The sequence below is a fragment of the Erythrolamprus reginae genome, chromosome 3, assembly GCF_031021105.1.
Source record: "Erythrolamprus reginae isolate rEryReg1 chromosome 3, rEryReg1.hap1, whole genome shotgun sequence".
NCBI lineage: Eukaryota > Metazoa > Chordata > Lepidosauria > Squamata > Dipsadidae > Erythrolamprus > Erythrolamprus reginae.
In genome coordinates this window covers 53,529,464-53,544,360 of record NC_091952.1, presented here as the reverse complement: position 1 = coordinate 53,544,360, position 14,897 = coordinate 53,529,464, and the positions used below count along the sequence as shown (strand labels likewise).

At 41.1% G+C, this 14,897-nt stretch overlaps 1 protein-coding gene across 2 annotated transcripts in view; it reads right to left on the bottom strand.

Annotated features, from left to right (window-relative positions):
• Positions 1–13,342, bottom strand: part of SCUBE3 (signal peptide, CUB domain and EGF like domain containing 3) — a 136,683-nt gene extending 123,341 nt beyond the window's left edge. For both annotated transcript variants that reach the window (XM_070745311.1, XM_070745312.1), the window contains exon 1: positions 13,197–13,342. In XM_070745311.1, the coding sequence (XP_070601412.1) occupies positions 13,197–13,269 (73 nt within the window). In that variant the 5' untranslated portion in view covers positions 13,270–13,342. The remainder of the gene's footprint in view (positions 1–13,196) is intronic.
• Positions 13,343–14,897: the final 1,555 nt, after the last annotated feature.

The following is a 14,897-nucleotide window of genomic DNA, read 5'->3' as shown; positions in this document are numbered from 1 at the left end:
GTAAACTCCTTAAAACTCACCTCTGCCATCAGGCATGGGGGAATTGAGGCATTCCCCTCTCCTCCGGGCCTATACAATTTATGTATGGTATGTCTGTGTGTATGTCTGATTTAATAATGGGTTTTTTAAATTTTTTTAATTTATTAGATTTGTTGTGAATTGTTTTATTGTATGTTGTGAGCTGCCCCGAGTCTACGGAGAGGGGCGGCATACAAATCTAATAAATAAATGAACGAACGAACGAACGAACAAACAAACAAACAAACAAACAAACAAACAAACAAACAAACAAACACAGCACACTGGTAGGAAGGTAAGAGGAACCTGCCCACGGTGTGTCCACTTTGGGCACTCGGTCCAGAAAAGGTGAGCCATCCCTGGTCTAGAAGGACCCCCAAACTGTGCACCAAATCAGTCTAGAATTTCCATCCCATTCAGAGCCAAAAATGAAGAATAATCTGGGCCTGGGGGTATAACCATTCCATCTTTCCAGGGTTGAGTTGAAGCCAGTTCCTTCCCATCCAAAACCTAGCAGTCATCAGAGCCTTGGCTGAAGCATCACTTGTCTGATGGGGGTTGGAGATATATCATTGGGTATCATTGGCATGCTGATGATACCAGATCCCGTACTGCGAAATGATCTTCCCCAGCAGTTTCAGGAAAATGTTAAAAAGGAGAGTGAAAGAGTCGAGTCCTAAAGCACTCCACATTGCAGGAGCCACAGCTTAACCTCTCCTACCAACATTGATTGGAAGTGGCTATGGAGGAAAGATGATAACTACAGGAATTTCCAACCCTGAAGCCAACCCAAAAAAATATCATTATCATTATTAAAATCTTGAAGTCCAGGAGGTCCAGAATTTTTAAATTCGTATTTCTTTTATTTATTTACATGCATTTATATGTATTTATTAATTAAATTTACATGCCATCCATCTCACTGACAAGCTACTCTGGGCAGCTTATAACATCATAAAAGGAAAAGTACAAAACCTTAAAAATTAAGAGAGACTAGGTATGTTAGAAACCAGAATACAACAGAGTGAGGGTGGGATCTTCTTCCTACATAGCTAACTACCTCCAGCATGGAATTTTCACATCGGAGAATCCAGGCCAATCAGAAGAGACACGTTTTTGAGGCTGTTTTGGAAGGTGGAAGGTGAGGGTAGATGTCACCTCACAGCAGTGATGGGCTCCTACGGGTACGGTCAGGTACACAGAACCGGTAGAAATTTTTTGATTCTCCCCCCCCCCCCCTTTTTCCCCTTCTGGTTTTTGGATATGTTTTTCCTATCACAGTAAATGAGTTTTTTTAGAAGAGCTGTGTGTGCATATATACAGTTTATATAGTAGATAATATATATTTTTGTGTGCCTATGTGTAATAGCATATATACATAGAATTAAATAGTACCTTTTGGATGTTCATTAATAGTAAATAGGGCAATAGTATATCTCTGAGGTGCGGAGAGGCCAGGCACCCTAACCCTAACCCAAACCCTTGACATGAGTGACATCAGGTAGGCCACCTTTAAGCCAGTCACATGACCTTTAAGCTACCCTCTGGTCACATGATCGTCAAGCCACTCCCACGTGGTCACATGGCTGGGAAGCCATACCCACAAAATAAGCCACACCTACAGTGTGGTAGTAAAGATTTTTGCAGTCCTTCTCTGGGAGCCACAGAAGAAAAGGCCCTTCTCCTGGATCCTGACTACTGAAATTCCTTGACTGAAGGGGTTCCTTAGCACAGACTTGTGCTATAGAAGGATCCCCAATACCTGGTCCGTAGACCAGCAACAGGCTGTGGAATGCCAGAAACTGGGTTGCATAAACAAGTAGAAGCCCACCTGTAGGATGCCGGCAGCACACAAACCCATGCCCCTTCTGGTCCACGGAAAAACCTCTCACCACAGAACTGGTTTTTGGTGCCCAAAAGGTTGGAGGCCACTGCCCTAAAAGGGCTTTAAAGATAATAACCAATACTTGAATTGGACCAGCAATATCCTCATCTAAAAAATAGGCTGGCTTTCTTTTTCCTTATAAGATGGAAATCCTTGTTTCAGGTATTGCTCTCAGTAGTTCTCATCCCTGAAGTATTGATATCCATTGAATAAAACACAGAGATACACCAGTTGATTTAGATTTTCTGCTATGCCAAAGGCCACACAACAGTATATGAAGCTTATACTGTATCAATCATATTCATAAGCATCAAGGAATTTACAGCTTTAAAATCAAAGGTTACTCTGGAAATTTTATTTATGCATATTTCCTCTAAAGTGCCTTTTGGAAAACAATATAACTTGTTACTCAGGAGACAGTGATGCCTCTCAGGACAGGATGATCCAAGGTCTCTAAATATTTAAATTTCGGATTCTTTTTATAAAAAGATTTCCATTTTAATACCCAACCTCACCACCTTCATCAAACTTAGGTACTGGCATGTTAAGTGTCTTCAGTCAGTTCTTTTTGAAGAGTTTATATTGAGGTGGTTCAGTTATATATTTAATATTTTAGGACTACAGAAGAGCATCACCTTATATGGTGCTGAGGGCAACTGGGAATGAGGGAGAAGTTTTCATAAGAGGTGAAGAAAAAGAATAAGACCATTATGTATTTACATCAACTGAATTATTCTTCAAGAGTACACACCCCATACCATCATCACCACCCCATTTTAAGGCCCTGCAGGTGGGTTCAGACTTTAAAAGAATCCAATGCATTATCTGCCAAACCCATCAACTTTCTACATTGATTGTATAACCATTTTGTACACCTTTGCCTCTGGGAAGATGCAGCTTGTAGATGTTGAGTTTTTCTAACTTCATTGACACACACAATGCATTAAATTGAACAGCCAAATTAATTATTTTAACCATGAGTTATCATTTGCTTAAGGCCGTGTTTCCCAACCTTGGCAACTTGAAGATATCTGGACTTCAACTCCCAGAATTCCCCAGCCAGCGAATGCTGGCTGGGGAATTCTGGGAGTTGATGTTCAGATATCTTCAAGTTGCCAAGGTTGGGAAACACTGCCTTAAGGTATTCATTCTACCTGTATTTAATGCTAATTATGGCTAGGCTCTCATTTGTGCCACTATATCTGGCACAAAGCTCTGCATTAGGAAGATTTATCTGTTAACTGCCATGTAAAAAAATGAATCAGTCTTCTCTAGCCTGGCTTGCCCTTAAGGTTAAGCCCCAGAATATGAAACTGGTTAGCAACAAATTCTGGAGACTGTCAATCAATATGAACAAGACCAGAATAAGAAGTATCAGCTGAGGTTGTTCCTGAATGTTAGTTTAAAGTATAAACCCAGTGGAAATGGAATTTTGTCCCAATGCATTATTAAATATTTGAGACTGAATTCCAATATGTATTAACTGGAAATTGAAGCTGATCCATGTTGGATATGTTTGCTCTTAAAAAGACCATAAAAAGGCATGTAGAGTGGAATGGAAATAAAATGGAAATTCCTCTTAATGACTGCAGATAATTTAGTGTATCATGCAGACCACCTTTTTATTAAGTCTTGTTTTGCTTAATAGTTTACCAAATAAGGCACAGCTTTTGATTCAGAAGCCATAAACGATGAATTACAAGGCACACCATTTAATTCATCAGCGTGCTAAAGTGACTCAAATAACCAAATCATACTAAAGTTAGCAAAATATATAAAGATAACAATATATTTTACCAGGGCAATCTAGAAGAGAGCTTCTGTAAACAACAAAGGAACACTAGCGAACCAAACTGTTTTCAACCTTATCACCGTGTATTCTTACAAATACAAAACAAGACCTAGGCTAAAGCAGGAACATTATGAACAAGGTAGCACAGTAGTTAGACAGTATCTAGTTCAAGCACCTTGTTATCTTTAGCTAATCTCAAAAAATTAAGCAAGACTGACATTGCTGGGGGTCCACCAGAACTGTATGCTGGTCTGTGAAGTTAAAAAAAATTAATACTGGAAGAATGAACAGAACAGAATAGAATAACAGAATTGGAAAGAAACTTGGAGATATTTTAGTCCAGAACCCTGCATAACCCGAAGACCCTACAATGGCCTGCACTGGCTGCCGATTGGTTTCCCGACACAATTCAAAGTATTGGTAATGACCTATAAAGCACTACATGACATCAGACCAGATTACTTATGGGACTGCTTTCTGCCGCACAAATCCCAGCAGCCAATCAGGTCCCAGAGTTGGCCTTCTCCAGGTCCCGTCAACCAGACAATGTCGTCTGGTGGGGCCTAGGAGAAGAGTCTTCTCTGTGGCAACCCCAGCCCTCTGGAATCAGCTCCATCCAGAGATTCATACTGCCCTCAATCTCCTCGCCATTAAATGTTATGTGTGGGTGTGATTGAGTAATTTGACTGTTTTTTAAGTTAATGGGATTTTAGCTTATAGTTTTTAACTATTAGATTTGTATATGTATTGTTTTTGCATTGTATTTTGTGAGCCACCCTGGGTCCCCAGAGAGGGGTGGCATACAAGTATAATAATAATAATAATAATAATAATAATAATAATAATAATAATAATACACAAGTGATGGCAAACATTTTGGGGTTCATCTGCCAAAAGGGATTGTGTGGGTGTGCTAGCATGTATGTATGTGCCCACACCCTTTCCCTGCCTCTCACATATGCGCACCACCTGTGCTGTCCCAGTTTGTCCATTGTGCTGTTTTTTGCACTTTGAGGCTTCAGGAAGCTTCCCTGAATCCTCTAGAGTGCAAAAAACAGCACAACCGGCAAACCGGAAGTGCGTTTTCCAAACATCTGGGTTGCCTGTTGGGTGCTTTTTTTGCACACCGGGGCTTTAGGGAAGCTTCCCCGAAGCATCCAGAGGGCAAAACAGCCTTCCCCAAGGCTGAAAATCAGGTGGCCAGGGTGCGCATGCTTGCTGGTGCTGAAATAGGGCAATGTCTTGCGTACCCTCCGATATGGCTCCGTGTACCACTTGTGGCACACATGCCATAGGTTTGCCATCACTGCTCTACACTATTTCAGACAAATAGTTGTCCAATATTTTCTTGAAAGCCTCCAGTGAGAAATTACAGATAATTTATGAAGGCAAGCCTTTCCACTGGTTAATTGTTCTTGCTGTCAGAAAATTTTCCCTTAGTTCTAGGTTGTTTCTCTCTTTGATTAATTTCCATCCACTGCTTTTTGTTTTGCCTTCTAGTGATCAATATGTTGAACTCCTTCTTTACACTGGCCCCTCCGATATTGGAACACTGCTATCATGTCAACTCCCCCAGTCCTTCTTTTCACTAGACTACACATAACCAATTCCTGCATCTGTTCTTCATGTGTTTTAGTCTCCAGCTCCCTAATCATTTTTGTTGTTCTTCTCTGCACTTTTTCCAATGCATTTTTTATATTGTGGTGACCAAAATTGGATGCAATTTTCCGATTGTGGTCTAAGCAAGGCATTATAAACCAGCAGCTAATACTTTACATGATCTTGATTCCATCCCTCTGTTGATGCCACTTAGAATTTAATTGGCTTTTTTGATGGGTGCAACACACTGCTGTCTCTTTTTTTAAAAATAAATTTTTATTGATTTTATAGGTTTACAAAAAACAAACATATAACAGTGCACAGTGCATGTGCCCATCACCAAACAACACACACACCCCGTCACCCCCACCACCCCTATAGAAGGATTCAAAGAATTTTAAGTTATTTGTCTATCTATTGATCCTTGGCTCTATCTTGAATGATTTTTACTAAAAGAGTGATTGTAATTTATTTTTCGTATTTACATCACAGATTCTACTTAACATATAATCTTTTACCTTGTTCCATCGCACCATCAGCTTCTCTAGTTTATTCTCATCAAAATTATTTAATCTTATTTCCATAATTTCAAAATGTATGTGATCCACCATGTACCAGTACCAATTCTGTAGTGTCCATTTTGTAGAGTCTTTCCATCCTAATACTATCACCGCTTGAGCACTTTCCAATGCTACAGTTTTAATTTCTTTAGATTCTCCTAGTTCCCTATATTTAATTAAGATTGCTGTTTCTTTTGTAATTATCCAATTAATGTTTAACATTTTATTAATTTCATTCTGGACTACCTTCCAGAATTTCTGTATTTCTGTACATTCCCAGATCATATGCATAAAAATTCCTTTTTTCTGGCATCCATGCCAGCATTTACCCTTCTCTTTCCCCTGGAAGTGTGCAAGTTGTACAGGTGTATAGTACCACTTATGTAAGATTTTTCTTCTCATCTCTTTAACTCTCGTGTTTTTAATCTTATATATATTTACTATTATTTCTTCCATTTCTCTTTCGTCTATTTGTAAGTCATCCTGCCAACATCTTGTTAAACTTTTAACTACTTCTTCTTCCCTCTGCAATAGCATTCTATATATGTTACTGGCTTGTGCTTTACTTTCATTTATCTTTACCCTTATTATTTTTTCCAAGCTATTTTCTTCTCGTAAGAAGGCTTCTTTATTCTCACTTTTATTTAAATATATACATATTGCATTAATCTGCAACCATTGCTGTTTACCGATCCACCATTCCAATCTAGTTCTACTAACTCTTCCATCTTTCTCATATAACTGTTCCATTCTCATTACCCCTTTACTATTTAATATTTTAATAATTCTAGTTAAATTAGCATCGTCCCCTATATTCAGTACATGTAACGTTGATAGCTTGGATATCTAACACACTGCTGTCTCATATTTTAATTTTAATGTAGCTGGGGTTGAGTCCTTGGAGAGGGGTGGCATATACAGTGATCCCCCGCTCGTTGCGAGGGTTCCGTTCCAGGAGCCCCCGCAACGAGCGGGTTTTCGCGAAGTAGCGATGCGGAAGTAAAAACACCATCTGCGCATGTGCAGATGGTGTTTTTACTCCCACAGCGCTAGCGAGGAGCCGAAGATTGGGGGCGGCGCGGCTGTTTGCCGCCGGCATGGGGGGCTTCCTAGCAGCCCCCCAAACCCGGGTTGGGGGTCCGGGGGGGCGCTGTCTCTCGGCGCTTTCGAGCTGAGTCCGGGAGCGAATTCGCTCCCGGACTCAGCTCGAAAGCGCCGAGAGACAGCGTGGACAGGCCCGTTCCTTGGCGCTGTCTCTCGGCGCTTTCGAGCTGAGTCCGGGAGCGAACTCGCTCCCGGACTCAGCTCGAAAGCGCCGAGAGACAGCGTGGACAGGCCCGTTCCTTGGCGCTGTCTCTCGGCGCTTTCGAGCTGAGTCCGGGAGCGAACTCGCTCCCGGACTCAGCTCGAAAGCGCCGAGAGACAGCGTGGACAGGCCCGTTCCTTGGCGCTGTCTCTCGGCGCTTTCGAGCTGAGTCCGGGAGCGAACTCGCTCCCGGACTCAGCTCGAAAGCGCCGAGAGACAGCATGGACAGGCCCGTTCCTTGGCGCTGTCTCTCGGCGCTTTCGAGCTGAGTCCGGGAGCGAACTCGCTCCCGGACTCAGCTCGAAAGCGCCGAGAGACAGCGTGGACAGGCCGTTCCTTGGCGCTGTCTCTCGGCGCTTTCGAGCTGAGTCCGGGAGCGAATTCGCTTCAGGACTCAGCTCGAAAGCGGCGAGAATGAACGGCGTGGGCGGGCGAAGGGCGGGCGGCAGCGAGGAGTTTGCGTGGGCGGTGGGGAAACTCCTCGCTGACGCCAGCAAGAGGGGGAAGACCCAGGAAAGCCACCCAGCAGCTGATCTCCCGGTTGCCATCTATGCATGCGTGCCCATAGAAAAAACGCACGCATGCGTAGATGGTATTTTGACTTCCGGGTTGAAAAATCGCGAAGTACCCTGTTCGCAATGGTTGGGGACGCAATAAACGGGGGATCACTGTAAATCCAATAAAACTAAACTAAAACAATTGTCCACTAGGACTCTAAGTTACTGTTATTGTATACATTTGGTTTATCTTATCTAAGCGTAAAACCTCACTTTTCTCACCTTTAATTTTTTGTTGTTGTTAGATAGGACCCAGTTTTTAAGTTTGTTGATATCCTTCTGGAACTTAATTAGGCTAATTAACTTAGCCTACCTTCTGGGGTGTGAGCTATTCCTGCCAACTTGGTGTCATCTACAAATTTGATGAGTTCTTCCCACTGCTTACTTCCCACCATGTAGATATAGTTCCATTAAGGACTATACATTGAATGCAGTTTGTTAGCCAGTTACGAATCCATCTGTTGGTGATATTGTCATCCCACATTTTTCTAACTTGCCAAGAAGTAGGTTGTGCTCTACTTTGTCAGATGCCTTACTAAAATTCAAATATACTATGTCCACAGAATTTTTGTGCATAAGGTGTGTGCATAAAGTTGCCAGGAGTGAAACACAACTATAGAAATACATTACCTAATAAATAGATATGTATAATTCTTCCAGAATTCTATGTAATTAACAACCCCCCACCCAATGTGTCCCCTTATTGCTGTAGTACAGGGTTTCTCTACTTCAGCATCTTTAAATTGCATATACAGTGATACTTCTACCTAAGAATACCGCTACTTACAAACTTTTCTAGATAAGAACCGGGTTTTCAAGATTTTTTTTGCCTCTTCTCAAGAACCATTTTCCACTTACAAACCGGAGCCTCCGAAATTGTAACTGAAAAAGGCAGGGAGAAGCCTCTATGGGACCTCTCTAGGAATTTCCTGGGAGGAAACAGGGCCTCCACACACACACACCCTGTTGTTTCCACAATTGCATGCATTATTTGCTTTTACATTGATTCCTATGGGAAAAATTGCTTCTTCTTACAAACCTTTCTATTTAAGAACCTGGTCATGGAACGAATTAGGTTCGTAAGTAGAGGTACCACTGTACTGGGAATTGAAGTCCACACATTTTAATGTAGCTGGGGTTGAGAAAAACTACTATAGAGTAACATCCAGGGCACAGAACAGGCTAGGGCTGAAATATGGCTAGCTACTGCTTTGTTTTCCTCTTGGGATCTATCTTGGTTTTATGAGCTAAACCAAGTAAGTAGGACAGTTTTTTAAGTTGTTTCCAAAAGCATTTAATTGAGTATTAAATGATGAGTTAATATGCATCAACACTTGATTTTTCCCTGAAATGTCAACTGAATTAGTTTATTTCTGGAGACCAAATTAGAAGCTTATAGGTAGTAATAAATCTTACAAGCAGTGTGTTTAAAAAATAATATTGCCCAAGAGATTAAAGAAAACTTATTTTCAGATTGTAGGAGATGGAACCACAACAGCAAAACCTCTGTTAAGTCTTCAGTGGCAGAAAATCCCAAAACAATACATTTTCCCCTTTCTAAGATTGCCAAAACATCTTAGCTCCTCTCTCCCTCTCCCTCCCTCCCTGTGTGTGTGTGTTGTTGCACTCATTTCCAGATGAGGCTTTGGCTCCAGAGAAGTCAGTTCCAGACTTCTCATGCAATTTATTCTGCAAAAACTGCAATACATACAATCAATCCATCAGGTTTTATTTGAGAACTGCAGCTTAAGTGTGTGGCCAAGTTCACATATAAAGTATGGAACAAAACATAAAACGTAACTCAAGGTTATGACTGAGCTATGTCTTTAACTTTAGTCGAACTTTCGTATTTTCTCTATTTGTGAATGTCCAAATTAGCCAACATTCAGAGCAGTTTATTTGTATGAAAACAGAATGTGCTGGCAGTTTACCACTTTGTTAGCATCTCTTGTTGAGTATTTATAAAAACCAGATTTTATATGGATTGGTATTATTAATTATGTCTGCCACATCCTTAAAGCCAAATCATTCATTTTCTTCCTGCCTTCTCTTGAAACAGGCCTGGTGGATGAATCTGTTGCTGTCTTATAGATTAAGCTTCCAATAAATAAACCATAATGGAGGTATGAATGACAGCCAGTTTGATATAGTGGTTAAAGCAACAGGCTAGAAATCAGGTGATCAAGTCCCACCTTAGGCATCTCTTGTTAGCATCTCTTGTTGAGTATTTATAAAAACCAGATTTTATATGGATTGGTATTATTAATTATGTCTGCCACATCCTTAAAGCCAAATCATTCATTTTCTTCCTGCCTTCTCTTGAAACAGGCTTGGTGGATGAATCTGTTGCTGTCTTATAGATTAAGCTTCCAATAAATAAACCATAATGGAGGTATGAATGACAGCCAGTTTGATATAGTGGTTAAAGCAACAGGCTAGAAATCAGGTTATCAAGTCCCACCTTAGGCACAAAGCCAACTGGTGACCAATTAGGGTTTTTTTACCCTAAAAAGGAGGCAATGGCAAACCAATTCTCAAAAACCTTGCCAAGAAAACTGCAGGCAGTCTCTGGGAATTGGACACAATTGAAAGGTAGAAAACCACATAAATGCAGGTAACATTTATTAAGGTTCAAAACATCAATAATAATTATTTTAGTTCTGAGGCTATTGGATGATGGACTGAGCATTGTTGCAATTTAAATGCATAATTACTTGGTAATTTTCCTGTAAAGCAAATATAAAAATAGGATGTAAACCTGGGGTCCCCAAACTTGGCAACTTCAAGATTTGGAGAATTCTGGGAGTTGAAGCCCACAAGTCTTAAATTGTCAAGTTTGAAGACCTCTGATGTAAACAATTTATCTACCACAACCCTTTAAATTAGACAAAATGATTGTACACATTGCTTCTCCTGTAAAGCTGCTCTGATTCTGAATAAGCAGCATGACAAATAAGCACCCAGTGCAAGACCAGATTTGGCACCACAGTTTTCAGCTGCTGATCCTTAAATACTGCATACTATAGATGTATTTGAAAAAATACCATGCCTGTTGTTATAACGTAGTATCAATGGTTACCTGCTCACTCTTCAAAAAAAACAAGACTCATTGTAGTCTCATTACTTAGACCAAGTGAAAAGCTACATTTTTATTTAGTACTGTTTTCATATGGTATTCTTACCACTTATTTGTTAGATTGTCTATAACAAGCAGAATACAGCAAAGAGAAGGCACCACCCCAGTATCAGATGGATTTCAGTTTTATGTATAGCTGCTGCTCAAAATCACTTCAGATTATTGGGACGTATGTATGAAAGGCTGGGATTTTGGGGGATGTCTTAACACATATTTCATTATCATGGTTTAATTGGCAGTTATGGTTTTTCAGTACAGTATATTGTTTTTTTTTTAATAGTTCATTGTTGCCTTCAGAGATTTGGGAAAGGATTTTCCCCCTGCACTTGTTAAAAGATTCTTGGTTAGTCTTTTCTGCAACTTATTTTGCATGACTATCAAATCTTTACATAACCGGTATTTCTCAACTTCTCAAAATTATACAGTATAGCCATTTGGACATGCCTGCTGCAACTTTGAGGAAATGTGATCCCAACATATATGGAGAATACTAAATACATATAGTAAGGAAAAATTGTACCTTCATATGATAGAATGCCCCTTTTCTAGTTACAGCTTTTAAACATTTATTGCACTGTTTTTTAGAGGAGCTTGGTTATTCAGATAATGATAGAAGCTGGATTTTAAATATGCATTTTACTTTTTTATTCATCTATGTTTCAAGATTAATCCTGTTTGTGAAACTTCCAAGATTTCAGGACAATTTGTTCACTATTTACATGACATCCATCACCACCTAGGAAATGAGGACTCAAGTTTAAACTTTTTGGTTTTCAGCTATCACATCTTCAGTCTTCCCATCATTCCCCCAAATCCCCCCCCAAAAGTTAATATGATCAGTATTCTAAATAACATTAATTTACATGTCCTGTATGATAAATGACTGTTCCAAGCATAATGAACTGAAACAAACAGTAGGTATTTTTCATTAAAAGAGACTGTTGTGAATGTTTTTAAAATGAGAGTGAAGTATTTTTTAAAAAAATCAGTGTTCCAGCTACAATGGATCTGCAAAATTTCACAGAAATGTCATTCTTGCCCTCTACTGAAAACTAATGTAACAAAGATGTTTTTACCTGCAAGACTCTTGCCCAAATCCACCCCATGTTCCTTCCCCTCTCCCAAAGGTATCCTTCAACTTTCTACAGGATGGAATTTTGCTATGCTGTTTTTACATAAATCTGGCCACAGCTTTAATGGAATTTGAAACCAAAGAGCTTTAATAAATAAATATTATGATAAGAATATGAAAGCAATGTACACACTGAAGCTAATTGGAATCAAAACCTAAGCATTTCTTTCTAAACTAAAATCATAAAACTTTACAAGAAGCTAGTTTCCCTTTTTAGTGGGCCTGCAAAATACCCTTTGCACATTTTGATTGTAAAAAAAGATTATAAAGTGTTTGAAAAGATACTGATAAAGTAGCAGCAAATAATCTTAAAATGCTCACCACTTTATCAAAGAAACAGTACAAACTATAAAGCTAAAAGATTTTCCTTAACACATTTGTCCCATACATTGTCCACTTTGTATCATTAAGATATGACATGTTACTGTTTTAGGAAGTAGAAACAAATTGTTTGGATTTGCATGTCTGATTTTAAATAAAAACTACATTACAAGTGAACTCTTACCTGGCAAAAAAAATTCCCTCAAATCTTATGCCTCATCTTAATCTTAAAAGTAATTGCTTCTAAAAGTACTGGCAACCTTGTAAAAAAGTAGAAATCCGAGCAGAGGTTGCAAATAACAACACACTGGTTTCTAGCTGGGAAGAAAAATCCATAAACCCCCCACCCCACCCCAAAACTATTCATTTTTCCTCCTTATGTTTAAAGGCAATCCGAAGAATAGATTTCTTGAAAAGCAACAACAGTCTTTGAAAAGATTCAATCGAAAGGCTTGCATCCAACAGTTAAAAGATATACACTGCTAAAAAAATAAATAAAGGGAACACTTAAAAAACAGAATATAACTCCAAGTCAATCCAACTTCTGTGAAATCAAACTGTCCTACTTAGGAAGTAACATTGATTGACAATCCATTTCACATGCTGTTGTGCAAATGGGATAGTTGTGCAAATGAGAGTGAGAGTATTTCATTCATTCAGATCTAGGATGTTCTTTGAGTGTTCCCTTTATTTTTTTTTTGAGCAGTATATATATATTTTGCCCGGCACCAGGTTTAACTAATCTCCCGGACAAAAACCCAACGTTTACAAAGTAAGAGGAAGCGTTCCGCGCCTCTGTTGTGCGCTCGCTCGCGCCTACATAAAAGAGAAACACGAGTGTCCGGCTCTCTAGATCGGAGGAGGTCGGGCAGGGTTGGAGTTCTCCTTACCTTGACTAGCTTTAACCCCCGTGTTGCCAAAGGAGAGAACCAGGCACAATCCAAGGATCTCCAGGGCCCCCATTCCAACCGAGGCGTCTGTGCTGTTGCCAAGAACCGGGAAGTTTTCTCGGATGCTTTGAAGGCGCACGCAGATCTCAACAAGGGGGGGGGGGATAAAACCCCAGCAAAACAAAGGAAGGTGTTTTTCCCCCCCGACGGTGTAGGAAAGCGGCTACTGGGAGGGGGGGGGAGGATGGCCAAATTGCTCGGGGTTCCGTCTAAGTTTCCTCGGATGCTACTAGCCCTAGAAGGGAGGGAGGAAACCTCGCGGAGTCTTTGAGCGGACCTCGATCGCCTCCCTTCCAGCCGCCTCTGTTATCCAAGGAGGAGGAACGGAGCCAGTTGTAGTTTTTTTTTGTTTAGAGCGGCAGATTTATTATTATTATTATTAAGCAATGGCCGCGGTCCAATGCTGAAGACCTGCAAAAGGTCCATCCAAGCAACGCCCTTTTTTTCTTTCTCTCTCCCTCTCTCCTTTTTTTCCCTTTCTTTCTTTCAATTTGCCTTTGCTGCGCCTTCTTCTTCACTCCCTCCCTCCCAGCCGCCCGGGCTCTCGGCTCAGCTCTGCCTGCAGGAATTTACAGTCTGCCGCTGGGGGAGCCGGGCCAGTAGCCATGGAGACGGCTTCCCTGGGAGCCAGGAGGTCAGGCGAGAGACCGGGGGCAATCAATGGATCAATGCAAGCTCCCGGGCGAGTTCCAGACCCAACAGCCCCTTTGCTGGGCGAGGAGGAAAGGGGAGGGGCATGAGAAAGGGGACTGTGTTCAGAAAGAGTATTAAGAAAGAAGGGGGGGAAAGGGGCACAGAGAAAGAGGGGGGAGAGAGAGGGAGGAAATGAGGGAGAGGGGGAGGGAGAGAGAGAAAGAGAGAAGGAAGGGGAGAGAGGGGGAGGGAGGGAGGGAAGGAGAAAGAGAAAAAGAGGGAAGGAGAGAGGGGGGAAGAAAGAGGGAGGGGGGAGAGAGAGAAAGAGAGAGAGGGAGGGAGAGAGAGAGAGAAAGAGAGAGAGGGAGAGAGGAGAGAAAAAGAAGGAAGGAAGGAAAGAAAGAGGGAGGAGGGAGGGAGGGAGGGAGAGAGGGAAGGAGAGAGAGAAAAAGAGAGGGAAGGAGAGAAAGATGGAGGAGGGAGGGAGAGAGAGAAAGAGAGAGAGGGAAGGAGAAAAAGGGAGGAGGGAGGGAGGAAGATAGGGAAGGAGGGAGAGGGGGGAGAGGAGGGAGGGAAAGAGGGAAGGAGAGAGAGAGAGAAAAAAAAGAGGGAAGGAGAGAAAGAGAGAGAGAAGCCACTTGCAGATACAGCGGACCTGTAACACTTTAAAAAACTTTTTGGTGCTTGGTCCGAAGGCAAAGAGATGCACTGGCAGGAGGAAAGCTCCTGCAGATCAAAGGGCTTTCTCTCTCTCCCACTGTTGGTGGAGGGGGATGGGGGAAAGAAAGAAAGGAGGAGCGGGAGAAACCCTTCTTGAATCACCAAGATTTTTTTAAAAAAAGAGTTGTACCGACCTTGTCTCAAATGAGCCAGAGACATAATTTTCTATCATTTCCCTTTTTTATCCAGGACCCAGGTTTTCTTTTTCCCTGGCTGTCTTATGATGAGTGGTCCGTGTTGCCATATAAATCATAAATCGAAGGTGCTCTGGGAAATTTAAATAGGAAA